This window comes from Bombyx mandarina, chromosome 09, assembly GCF_030267445.1.
Source record: "Bombyx mandarina strain Sakado chromosome 09, ASM3026744v2".
In the NCBI taxonomy this organism is placed as follows: domain Eukaryota; kingdom Metazoa; phylum Arthropoda; class Insecta; order Lepidoptera; family Bombycidae; genus Bombyx; species Bombyx mandarina.
In genome coordinates, this window is record NC_143216.1 from 5583523 (window position 1) to 5597496 (window position 13974).

A 13974-nucleotide genomic window follows, 5' to 3' on the forward strand; every position below is an offset into this window, starting at 1 on the left:
CACGATTACAATATTTTATAACCTAACACAAAGAAGAATCTTTTTTAATACTTGCTCGCTTTGTATTACAAGGGAACGTTTTCATAACGTACGTAATGATCGCATCGTAAGAATATATTGAATGTTTTTTTTCTATTCGCATTTTGTCTAAAGTATTCTAAGAAGATTATTCCTTGTGCAATAGAATGGTGTGTCAATTTATCAAATGGACGGTATAGTTAAATTTTCATGGTAAAAAAACCTTCAAGATCTTTGTAATTACGCAATAAGAGTAATAAGAGGAAACATTCTGCCCATTTGAGCTATTTTGTATTAAATAAATTGTACATATATTTCTATATTTAACAGTGTCTCTTGTGTGCACGAAATAAGCGTGAATAGATACTTTAGTCCGATCCATTTGTTTCGAAGTAAGGTAAGTTTTACGAAAACCGGAAACTAAAGTCACGATGGACGTAAATTTTCCATCCAATTACGATGGTATTTTGACCCACGGTTCTTGGTGAAAGGAAATTAAATAAGTTATTTACTTACTGTCCATTAAGATTCAAACAGAGAAAAATTTGGCTAAAATTCATTCCCAATAGTGTGTACGATTTATATTCAGAAGTTATTACTGCTACTTCTAATCCATGGTACACTCATCCTACCTTCCTACCTAAAGGTCCCGTTATTCATAGCTTGAGTTGACCGGGCTTAGAATGTGCTTTGAGCAAGTACGCCTATCAATTTTCATCACCAATAACTGAATTGATTTGAACTTTGCAACTGCTCATATTTTCATATTTATATCGTATTTGGACTTTTCCACACTACCGATCTACTCCATTAGAAATATTTACGTTATAACCCCAATAAAAAATATTACTTACAGTAAATTAATACTGAAAATATCAATTAATCGTCACCAGTAATGTAATGTAACAATAGCGAATTTACTTCTGAATCTCGCAGTTTCCACTTCTCGTGTTCGCTCTGAGAACGCAAAAATGTTTTTACTACGCAAAGTTCCATCGTAATAAAACTTGGGCAATCCTGTTATTCTCGCATTACATGATTAATAAGAAAAGTTAGTTGCTGAGTACCTGTAGCGACTTGTAACGATTTATTTTCTATTAATAATATAATAATTAGTAACTCAATCAAACATTTACAAATTTATATAATGTTTTTGGCATAACACAACTATTGTCAATCGAATTTTTGTGCGTACACTATACTAACGGATGTATGCATATAATGAATGTATGTACGTAAATATGTATGTATTTGTATGAAGGTTCATGAACATATGTGTGTAAGATTGCATGTGCATATGTTTAGAATATTAGTTAGTCTATCATTATTAGCGTTAGTATGGCATTTACACAGAATTTTTTTCAGTACCTAATTATTTTTTTATCGTATTTGCCGATTTGCTCCCTACTTACTTGTTAACACACATATAAATTGTAAAACATTACAATTTAATATTATCGTAAATTCACTTGGCAGTCTTTACTAAATTTCTGTTATTTATTTTATTTTATTTTACAATAAGAATTATCTCACTTTTAGTCTAGTACCATTTACATTTTTGGCTTTAAATTATTCAGATGATGAGTTCACTAACAAAATAAAATGCATATAAAATGATATGCATACTTCAGTGCTCTCTGTGCATTGAGCTTTTATTATTATAAAACAAGTTGATTCATTTTTTAATAAAATTTATAAATGTTCATTACACTTTTTTACTATTATTAAATTAACATATTTTTTCAGATCACTCGCAGCATAAGTGAATATTGATTTGTATGTTCAATAATTTCGTGGTCTGCTATCTAATTTCAGAATCTTTGTTAAATATTACTTATAGTTTCATAATCGAAATGTATTTATATTATGTCTTATACTTACTGGTGGTAGGACCTTAATAGTGGAAAGACCTCTTGTGAGTCCGCACGGGTAGGTACCACCACCCTGCCTATTTCAGCCGTGAAGCAGTAATGCGTTTTAGTTTGAAGTTAGTAGTGGGTGGCGGCATTTACGTTGTAGATATCTATGGGCTCCGCTAACCACTTAACACCAGGTGGGCTGTGAGCTCGTCGAACTATCTATGCAATAAATAAAAAATATATATGGTTTTTTCGGTAGTCACAGATGAACAACCGTACCGTGTTAAATATGGAACATTTCAGTCTGAATTCTTTAGTAATTTTTAACTAAATTCTCTTTTTGGAATGAAGTTCCTTACGGGACGATGCGGAGGGGTACCCTAACCGGGATAAAACGTCCGTAACGTAAGATTTTTATTAGTAATGCACACAGTGTACGACTTAACTTTGTAATAACGTACAAAAAATTACATATTTTTTTATCATTCATTGACCACGATCTCAGAGCGTTCGTTTGCGCAACACACTAACTCTTATGCAAACAACCGTGAATGAAGTGTACCACATTAAGTTCGCACGTTACCGAATGACCGTGGGTCGTTGCGAAACCTCCAGTTTTATTTTCTTTATACCTCAAATAGAACTTAAAATTAATATTTTTATAATAAGGAACTTCGTTCCTATCCGGTGTCCCACGACATCACACATCTTTTTTATTTACCGTTCGCTGTCCTAGCGTCACCTGCAACATTCGAGAGCCGGAATAACTGGGATGCACTGGGAGGGCTCTATGCTCTTCTGGCCCAGCACGACGCGCTCGGCGGACACGCGCTGGCCCGCAAGTCTGTTCGATCGCCATCCCGACGCCTGCGATTCGGCCGCCGATCAGATCCCGACATGCCACCTCAAGCTCCTGTGAGTTCATAAAAAATACATTTATAAGATCCTCGCTATGTACGTTACGTGTACATTAAGATTGTTTTAATAGCTCAACGGTAGGTTTAACGGTAGGCTTTGCCCCCGGCATTGTTGAAGTCCATGGGCGACGGTAACCACTCACCATTAGGCGGGCCGTATACTCGTCTGCCTACAGGGGCAATAAAAAATAAAAAAAAAGCTCAAACGTTCTGGTTTTGTGAGCAGCTTTCGAATTTAAAAATCTCATGTAGATGTTAGCATTAGATATCAGATACTATATAGTTACGTATGTGTACTTGCTTAGTATACGATACATAGAAATCAGCAAATTCTCGGGAGAGACAATTTAAATTTGCTTCAATTTGACAATCGTAATAATTTGAATATATCAACGCACCGAGAAGGTTACATAGAATAATATTCAGATACAACATAATAGAATTATAACTCGGAGAGCCAAATTCCGCTATAAATTTGAATGATAAATTCCAGTACACGAGCACGGAAATATTAAGTTGTTAAGAGAGATCACGCACCGATATCGTTCTAAATATTAAAGATATAACAGTAAAATGAAAGCTGCTTACATCAACGAATATTGTTCGGAATATTCGAATATGTAATACTGTCTCACAGTGAGTAGTGTTACTTATGCTATGAGGTTTCAGAAGTCAGAGTGAAATAAGAAGATTCGAAATGAAAACCCGAAGTGGTAGGGGTCTTGCGAGCACTGATAAGTACCACTACCCTCTTTATTTTTGTCATGGAGCAGTAATACGTTTCGGTTTGAAGATTGAGGCAGCTATTATACTATAACCCCGAGACTTAGAACTGATATGTCAAGGAGGGTGGCGGCATTTAGGTTGTTGTTGTCTACGGGCTTTGGTAACCATTAAGCAAGGGGTCTAAGATCGTACATCGATCTAAGCAATAAAAAATAATTGTAATGATAATGAATGATAATTTTTCTTTCCTTCCCTTTCTGTCTATTTTATCATCGCATCCTCTGTCACTGGATCAGAGTTCATATTAACTATCGGTAGCATGCGCCCATTAATGATTTAAATTCAGTGATTTATCACACACTATATATATATGGCTTTAAAATGAATTGTCCTCCACTGCACTATCACACGAGATTTCAATAAAGTCTTAAGCCAGACCCAGTCGCATAGCTGTAGATCTGGCATTGTTCATCTCCACGAGCGTCTATCAAAACAGACTGCCAGTTTTATTTACAACCAGAGAGAGAGAGAGAGAGTGGAAAACAAAAAAAATCATTGCTTACTCTACTTGTTTTGGGTACACGTAACATCTTTTTATATTTTTTCGAAATACCAAAATGTAGTATTTAAATTTTCCAGACCTAATTACGTAACATACAGTCAAGATGGCGCCTACTGTAAATAAAGTCATCTCTAATTATAATTGACAATAAGATTTGAATAGGATTCTGAAAATTTTACCGTTCCACCCATTAAAACATTTGTGATGGTACTTGGTACTTACTCAAAATTTATCAGTAAGAACTATACATATTATTATAATTTTTAAGATTATAAATCGGACGTCAAGAAAACAAAGGAAAAACTCTTAGCTTGAGTTCGTTCAATGTATAACGTATTATTTTATTTTGAAATTAGAGTTTAATTCGTTGAGTTACCATAGCGCCGTAGCATCTGGAATATTTCCAAGAGCTCTGAGTACATACATGACCCGAATTACTTTTTGTAAGTTAAACAAAACTGCCAACTTTCGATCTACACCTATAGCTTTGCTTTTCAGATACACTGCTGATTTCTTGTTTTAATTTGAAAGAAATTTGAAAATGTATAAGCGAACAGCCTAACAACGCAGTGTTAAAGGAGTACCGATCCGAAAAACGTAGTTCTCTCGATCATTATATAAATCAATTTTGTTAACTTTCAACACCCTTTCATCCCTAATTTTATGAAGCCCGCCTTATCCCTTGCTCCATTAGTAGGGCTTCGTGGCCATGAACATATGTACATACGTATATATTCTAAGCGTATAGCGGTGTGATAGTTAATAGTTTTGGCCTTTAAAATATATGTATAACTCTAATGATGAAACGATACGGTTCATTTATTTGCCTGATAGACTGTGCAAGGGTGCGCTTATCGGAAACAATTAACATTAACGTATGTTTGTGAGTTAAAGGTTATTTTTACAGTAGCTGTTCACGTTTGATTATCACTAGATTAAATATATTTTTAAGCCCGTTAATAATACAACACTATCTCGAATTACCTAATACAAAAATGTAATAGAAGAAATGAAGAGACCAATGTGTATTCGCATTTAAAATTTCCCAATTACTGTAAATACAATTGTATAAGACAGTAACAAAATTGTTCCAAGTCTCTATGTCTGGCCGGAAGGAGAACAGAGATCGCCAATTTAGATTGAGGAAGAAACGTCATAATATTATTTAAGTTCTGCAGAAGCTATCTCTTTAAATTCTATTCGCTGCTAATTTTTGTTCCAGATATGACAATCGGTAATGTAGCGTACATATTTAATCATTTATCACTGATTTTTTAATCACCGTCCGCTACTTTGGAACGGCAGTAATACTAGGGACACACCCTATTATAATCTACTTTAGTCAAATCCAATTTAAAGCCAGTCAAAACTATCCAGTAAAACATTATCAATTTAAAATATATTTTAAAATTGATATTCACGATTTTAATTTAACCTCTTTTAGAATGCCTAAAAACTTATTGAATTTCAGAAATGGACTTAATATTGAGATTTAATACACACGAATTTCCAACAACAAAACTATTAATAACCCCTAACGATGTTTTGAAAATTCGAAATCTATCTAATTAATAAATCGAAGCTCTTCCATCACCAAAGGGAGGTAGAATCGAGAAAGTGGCCGTTGGTAAAATTAAAATCCAATGCAAACTGCAACAAGAATAACGTATTGTATTCATACCGTCTAGTACGGTAAAGACAGAAGAAAAAATTTATTAAAAAAAATTAAATCTATACTAATCTATATATATAAAAATTAATTGCTGTTCGTTAGTCTCGCTAAAACTCGAGAACGGCTGAACCGATTTAACTATTTTTGATCTTGAATTATTTATGGAAGTCCAGAGAAGGTTTAAAAGGTGAGAAAATATAAAAAAGCTCGCAATTATATAAAAACAAACAATTTTGTTTTTCCTTTGATGTGTCCCCTTGATGTGTCTTTTATTTATCGATTGAGGCACTACGAAGTCTGCCGGGTCAGCTAGTAGGTATATAAATCTATAGTGGTTTTTATGGATGTTCCGTTATAACTACTGAACCATGCATCCGATTGACTTGAAACTTGGTATCCATGTATAAAATACATGTACTTAATGGATAGGCTAATATTTATATGAGTGTTGTACCTCCTAATAATAATGACAATAAATAATAATGTTAATTTTAAATGCCAAGCGAAGCGGGCGAGTAAGGCTAGTTTCTTTATAAGCTTTTTGAATTGTGTTAGATTGACGAGATGGATGAGCTGCTCTCTCTCCGCGAGGTTCGCACCCCGGTCCGCCTACGCTTCGGACGCCGCTCTGACGAACGCGCTGTGCCACATATCTTCCCTCAGGAGGTAAAATCGGAAAATTATAAAAGAAAGAATTTAAAACATTTAAAGTATTTAAAACAAGCAATTAACAACAAACAGCAAAACAAACAGCATTTAAAGCAAGCAATTAAATGTTTTAAAAACAACTATAATAAATAAATGCTTTTAAAAACAATCTAATTTAAAATATGCGCTGCTGTTTTTAACAAGCCGTATTGACCATTTATTTTGTCAGGTTTTATCCTAAAGTCATCGAAGGTTGGTAGGAAGAACCTATAACGGAACATTATAGGATAAAATTGATTCCGTGTATAGTTTCAATTTAAAGGCATAGAAATAGAGGCGCTATAGATGTTGATAAAAACCAATACTAGGTTCTCGTTTAGGGCAGAAAGCAAAAACATTCTTCATCCAAATCCCAATAGTAGATACGTATTGATCAGAAGATCGTAAAACTCGTTGATGCAGTGTTAACCCTTGTAATGAAGTTATTTCCTCTAACAAGGCACTATTCTTTGTTTTACGACGCCGAACGATTTATGACGAATGTTCTCTTTTTGAATCCAGAACGTAAATCTATAAATAGAAATGCGCGAGAAGTACCGTTACACTGTTTTTGCATTAAAAAACAAAAGCGGCACGCTGTATGTCAATATGCAAAAGAAAAGCTAAAGTTATAAGTTTTAAAATGCATCAAAAAGTTTGTAAGCATATCCGCATTGAAAATACGGTCAATTCGAATGGAAGATTGGAAAATGGAATTTTCTAGAAACAGTAATAATATCTTCTTTGAAATACTAAACGGAACTATTTTTGTTTTCAAACTCTGTGATTCGGAACGCGTGAGCGACAGGAATTCCTTGAAACGGAATTCTAGATTTTCGTAAATCTGTGAGATTCAAAGCGAGATTTGAAAATTAATAAAATACTCGTGCATTTCATCAGATTAAAGGCTTTGACAGTATTGATACATGACATGATTTTTACTGTGATTATTTTCTAAGTTCTATTGAAGTTGAACAATTCCGGTATCGTGCCGCGATAATCATTGTGGACATTAAACCTGTAGAATGCGTGTTTTATTGCTTATTGCAAGAGTTTTATAGGGTGTGTGATATAAGTTACATTTTTGTGTAGGAGCAGGATCGCGCTGTGCGAGCCCCTTCTATGCGTCTACGATTCGGCCGCCGATCTGACAACAATATGTTCTTAATGCCATACGAGGTACGTATCTAAGCGATTTTAATTTTTTTTTTGACTTTACAATCTCTTATAATTCGATGGAGCCGGCTGCACGCACGAAAAAACATGACTCATGTGGCGTTACCTCGCTCTGAGGCGTTCCATTTAAGGCTTGAAGTGCAAGCGAGAGGGTGCAACGAGCGACAAAGAGGCACAATCGGCCTCCGTGTTCGGCAGCGTTCGACACGTCTCTCTCCTACTTGAGTGAGCGATGCATCCGCGTGGACAGCTGCTATACAATAATACATTTAAATGTTTTCGTTAAGTATGAAGTTCAGTGAAAAGTGAATGTGGTGTCAATTGTCCATACAAAATATCTATCAAACAAAAAAAAAATTTATTTTATTTTGAAAAATGAAACCATTTTTTATTTATTTATTTCTTAGATGGGTGGACGAGCTCACAGCCCACATTGTCTTAAGTGGTTACTGAAGCTCATAGACATCTACCACGTAAATGCGCCACCCACCTTGAGATATCAGTTCTAAGGTCTCAGTATAATTCCAACGGCTGTCCCACCCTTCAAACCGAAACGCATTACTGCTTCACGGCAGAAATAGGCGAGGTGGTGGTACCCACCCGTGCGGACTCACAAAAGTTGGACTTGCTCCCCGATATGAATCACAAAATACTCTTCGTACCAATCATTTGTATTATCTAACAGTACAAGAGTAAATAATGGACGATATTAATTTTATTTCGGGTGATCTTTTATTATTACGTTATTATTTATAGAAGCACTACAGTGATATGTTTAATATTCTTATTTTTTTAGTCTGCTCTGCCTAAGGAAGTGAAAGCTAGCGGCTCCGTGGAAGATGATAGACAACAAGAATAAGCTCACCCAGAACATATCCTCTCGTCGCAACCTAGATGTATTTCTCTCAATGTCAAAATATATACCTAAATTTCGATTATTAATAAAATTACCGTAATAAATGTATGTAAACGTAAAATATTTAATAGATTCTTAGATAATACTCGGTCGTATTAATAAGATTTGTGTATATAAACTATTTTAGAGTGTTATTAAACTTTGTTCTGGCATCTAATTAATCAGTTTCTTGTTTTATTTCTCTACTTTAAATATATCTATGATCACTGTGCGTCAATGTTTGTAATATTTTGACGACAGAAATATCAGAACACCCGTTGACGTTTCCAGTCAACTTTATATTAAGACTGTCTCTGTACTTTTTAATTTAAAATTTGTCTTTTATAGCCTTTTTATCACCGTCTTGAGCTGAGCGAAGAGTTCTACATTTTTAGAGCTGGGCAAATGTAAAACTACTTCGCTCTAACACCGTTCATTTCAGACCTGTCTTCAAGCCTGTTTAATCAAATTTCCACTTTAGCATCGATAAATTAAAAAGAATACTGTTTACACTAAGTATAAGTGTAGTATGTTTAATTTTGTTATTACATCTAAATAGATTAATTGATGACTTGAAATAAACAATTTTAACAAGAGGTATGCACCGCTTTCATTTAACTTAGCAAATCCTGAATATTTTCCTGAGATATTTTGAATTACTTACGGGTATTGAATTAGAAAAGACGTTTGCCAAGATCAAAACGAGCTCCAAAATAAATTATAGCCTGGCAATTATTTACAAAATGTTAAACGTAAGAATTTCAAAAATTCTATAATTGAACTTTTTAATTTTTTATTATCCGCAAACAAGCTAAGACCGATTACCCACCACAAAGCTCATAATGCCATGGGATATTACTTAAAGTGTCTATTGCTTCTGAATAACAATTAACCTTCTAATTGGACGCTTATTTGTTTCGCGGCGGAGGTATTCTCCACGCAAACTATACGACACTAGTTTCCCTTATTTCACTTTAAAGGGCTCATTTGATTCGCAAACTAAAACAATGAGAGGTGATAGTGATGTCCATGACTAGCACTAACAAAATCGCCTACGAATAAGTTTAAAATTGCGACCAATCTGTTTTAAAGCGATTACCGGAGCCCATGGACTGTAGAAAGTGAGTGCCATTCGAAGTCCAAAGGTGACTTGAGACATGAGATCGTTGTCTCAATTGTATATTACAACAATTAAACTAGAACGTATGACTGCCTCGATGCAGAGATGGATACAATGTTAGGACCTAGTCATGCGAAATTACTTTGCCTTTAGAAATTACAAATGTATGGTGTCATTATAAAAACTTATCTGTCTACGGAACATTGGCATAATCGAATATCGGCGCAGATGGATCATTCTTAAAAATATATCGGACGAAGTCTTCAAGTGTGTTCAGCAGAGCTCACATTTGATAGCTTCTCAACTTAAAATTACATTGATGATGAGCGATATGGATGAAGTGTAGGTGCGTGCTTAGTTGCCAGAGTAATTTAATTAGGAAAGTTCAAAATTCAATGACAAACGACTGCTTATCAGCAGTACCAGGTGGCTTAATCATAGTATCTAGAGCCACTACGTTTAACCACAGTCCATTTCCAAATACGTTTTTTGCACTTTTGCGAAGAGTTCTCAGTGCTCGGTCGGCAGCGGCTTGCGGTGCGGCTCAGCTGTTAGTTGGGCACAACAACGGCATTCCTAGAGCGACGATATCCACTCACCGTTAGGTGAGCCTTACACTCGTTTTCCTAAAAGGGCAGTAAAACAATTTTTGAACATACATTTAGATTAAAAAACAAAGCCTTCCTAAATATTGTTATGGGATTTAACAAAAAAATGTATTCCCATAATGTGTCTTCCGCACTTCCAATTTCTGATTTTTATTTATTTTGATGGATGAGTTCCTCGCGCATCTGGTGTCATATTATTATATCAGACTTGACTAGTAACGTTAGGACGTATGGTGTGCGTGCACAGTTAGTTCCCATAGCCTGAATGTTTCTGTAGCGAAGCAGTAGACTGTTCGAATATAAAGTGTGGAACATCTGTTAAACAATACAATAAAGACTAAAATCGCATGTCTCAACCTAAGTAACAGCAGTCACGTTATGATGTCGGTAAGCCTTGCTACTTTAACACTGGATGGGTTACATACCCGATCCTGTAGGCTGTATCCGTAATGACGTGCTTAGGGACGTCGCCCTAAGCACGTCATTACGGATCCTCCCGATCCATTAACGGTGCTTTTAGGTACCACAAGCACCGGTCACCGTCCTCATCGAACCCGTCGTTTGCGACGAAGGGCTCGACGAGTGAATTAAACCATAGACACAGCCCACTGAGTTTCTCGCCGGATCTTCTCAGTGGGTCGCGTTTCCGATCCTGTGGTAGATTCTGCGAAGCATTGCTCTTGTTAGGGCCAGTGTTAGCAACACACCCGGTTTGAGCCCCGTGAGCTCACGTCAAGGAGAAGCTGATATAGCCTCTCAAGGCTATAAGCATAGGAAGGAAAAAAAACTGGATGGGTCGTGATCGTGTCCACCCATCTATTCGTCCTCTAACTTAGACATGAAGTTGATGTTAGAAAAGCATTTCGATAATGGGTTCACGTTAGAAATGTATAGAATCAGCATGCATGCTTTACTGGTTGGCTGGTGATTTGAAAAATGGTGGATTCCTCGATTATAAGAGCGTACATGCAAACTCTAGTAATAAAATCATAAATTCAAAATTTCTTATTTATTTTACACGAATTGTTAATGAATTACGAGTATTGAACGAGATCTATTTTTTATTTTTGAAATCGACTTCTATTTTGGTAAATTCTTTAAAGTGAACTCTATATGGGATTATGACGTTATTTTTCTGAGAATTTTACGTATAGATATGTAGATTTGACCGCCTGACTCAATGTAATTGAGACTGCGGCCTTATGTCTCAATCTCATTTCAGTCTGTCCACTGTCCACTGCTGAACATAGGCCTCTTCAAGTGATCTTTTTTTTTTTTTTTTATTGCTTAGATGAGTGGACGAGCTCACAGCCCACCTGGTGTTAAGTGGTTACTGGAGCCCATAGACATCTACAACGTAAATGCGCCACCCACCTTGAGATATAAGTTCTAAGGTCTCAATTATAGTTACAACAGCTGCCCCACCCTTCAAGCCGAAACGCATTACTGCTTCACGGCAGAAATAGGCAGGGCGGTGGTACCTACCCGTGCGGACTCAGAAGAGGTCCTACCACCAGTAATTACGCAAATTATAATTTTGCGGGTTTCATTTTTATTACACGATGTTATTCCTTCACCGTGGAAATCAATCGTGAACATTTGTTGAGTACGTATTTCATTAGAAAAATTGGTACCCGCCTGCAGGATTCGAACACCGGTGTATCGCTCAACACGAATGCACCGGACGTCTTATCCGTTAGGCCACGACGACTTCAAAATCCATCTCCAGTGCGGCCGATCTGTTGCCACAAAGTCTCAATCTAAGTAGCGGTATTTACTTAAGATGCCTTAAGACCATAACATACCGGGAGGGCCGTGAGTTATTGAAGGTATAACTTAAAATATATATTCCTAATCCGACGACCCCAGGAAACGTACAAAACTAAAACAAGTACCTACCATTCATATGCTGAATACAAAATAATTTAAGCAAAAAAAATATTGTCAAACGACCGGCAGTCGATCTCCTATATCATAGCATAATAGTAGACGAAGTAGAGAGAGTACTAGACAGCCGAGGCGATCAATTCTATTAATAAAATGAGATTAAAATTTGCTTTTTAAATGGCAAAATCGAAATGGGATAAAGGATTTTGAATGAACAGTGCAATCACAAAGGCTTTCATGCTTCAATTGATTTTCGTGCAATTAGATTTGTTGTACGCGCTTATTCTATTCTGAATTAAATTTATCAAGAGCCAAAGTTCCATATATCTCTAGATCAATCTTTGGAACTTAAATATCGACGCTTCAATCTCCCGCTCACTGTTATTTTCATTAATTCGATTTTAATGTTTTAATTTAATCTCGGAATTTGAACCTAACTTAATGGTAATTAATAAGACAAATTATTTATTTACGTATTACAGTCGTTATAAATTACAATACAATTTTTCTCCTACCGTCGCCGAAAGTTCGTTTTTCGTCCCGCTGTACAGGGAAGAAAGTGTAATTTGGTGCACAATGTACTATTAATTAAATTACAAGACTTCGATGTCATGTTTGAGACGAAAGATCGCATTTCTTTTCTGATGCCTACGGACTTCGGTAATTAGTTACGGTAATTACTTAACACGAAGAGATAATGGACTCGTCCAGTCATTGTACAATAAAAAATAACGATAATAAATTTTATTTGTTGTATCTTTTCTATACGTTAGGCTAGGTTCATCTGATCGTAGTTCATCAAATCATACTATACCAAATCAATGTTTGTTGTTGTTGTCGAAATGCAATAAATTGATGGCGCTCGAGAATTTCTGTATGAAGAGAAACGAAAGAGAGAGAGAGAGAGAGAGAGAGAGAGAGAAACGAGCCACGTGCAGTGTGGCTTCCCACAAGTTGAGCCGATGTTTGATGTGAGCTTCGCTGGATGTGGCTGGGCAGAGCCGGTCATCGTGTCGAACCTTGAACGAGTAACATATCGAACAGTAGACGTCTATGGGTTGATAAGGACGATAACAGATAGTTACGATTTAACTATTCTACATTGAAAATCGAATAGCTTTTTGTTTAATGGGTGAACGAACTAACGGCCCACCTGGTGCTAAGTGGCTACCGGAGCCCATAGACATCTACAACGTAAATGCCGCCACCTTGAGATATAAGGTCTCAGTTTTTACAATATCACGTCTGCCCAACCCTTCAAACTGAAACGCATTACTGCTTCACGGCAGAAATAGACAGGGTGGCGGTACCTACCCGTGCGGACTCACAAAACGTCCTATCACCAGCTTTTTTTTTTTACAATTTTTGCATACAATCTGAACATGAAATTATGCAACGGACTGCAGTAATGTAAATGCACATTTCTCGAACAGCTACAAGTGTGTCTACAACGGAACCCATTTAGAAACGATCGCAGCGGGTCGCAATCCTGAATTGTCTTTAAGTTATAACGGGTATTGACAATACGTCAGTTACACTGCTCTCCTTTACCTTCTTAGGATTGAGTAAGTAGCCAAACGAAATTAATCTTATAAACTTTTGAGATGTATGTTTTCTGAGAATAATATTCTGTAGGTTTTAATTTGTTAGGTTTTTTTAAAAGGTGACTTATGAAATTATTAATTAGAAAATATTAAATACTACGAGTATTCTTGACAATAATGAGTTATATAATATAATATAAGCCTTTATTAACAATCTAATTTAAGTAACATTTTTAATACACTTATTCTAGTTTTATTATTCGACACCGGTTGCTTGATCGTCTTGCTGTACAGCATAGGCCT

General features: G+C 35.8%; 1 protein-coding gene across 1 annotated transcript in view; it reads left to right on the forward strand.

Annotated features, from left to right (window-relative positions):
• The window catches only part of sNPF (short neuropeptide F precursor), a 45670-nt gene extending 36558 nt beyond the window's left edge, over nucleotides 1-9112 (forward strand). Inside the window, exons 4-7 of the mRNA XM_028171532.2 lie at nucleotides 2614-2792; nucleotides 6310-6420; nucleotides 7534-7620; nucleotides 8414-9112. Of these exons, the coding sequence (XP_028027333.1) occupies nucleotides 2614-2792; nucleotides 6310-6420; nucleotides 7534-7620; nucleotides 8414-8476 (440 nt within the window). The 3' untranslated portion in view covers nucleotides 8477-9112. The remainder of the gene's footprint in view (nucleotides 1-2613; nucleotides 2793-6309; nucleotides 6421-7533; nucleotides 7621-8413) is intronic.
• Nucleotides 9113-13974: the final 4862 nt, after the last annotated feature.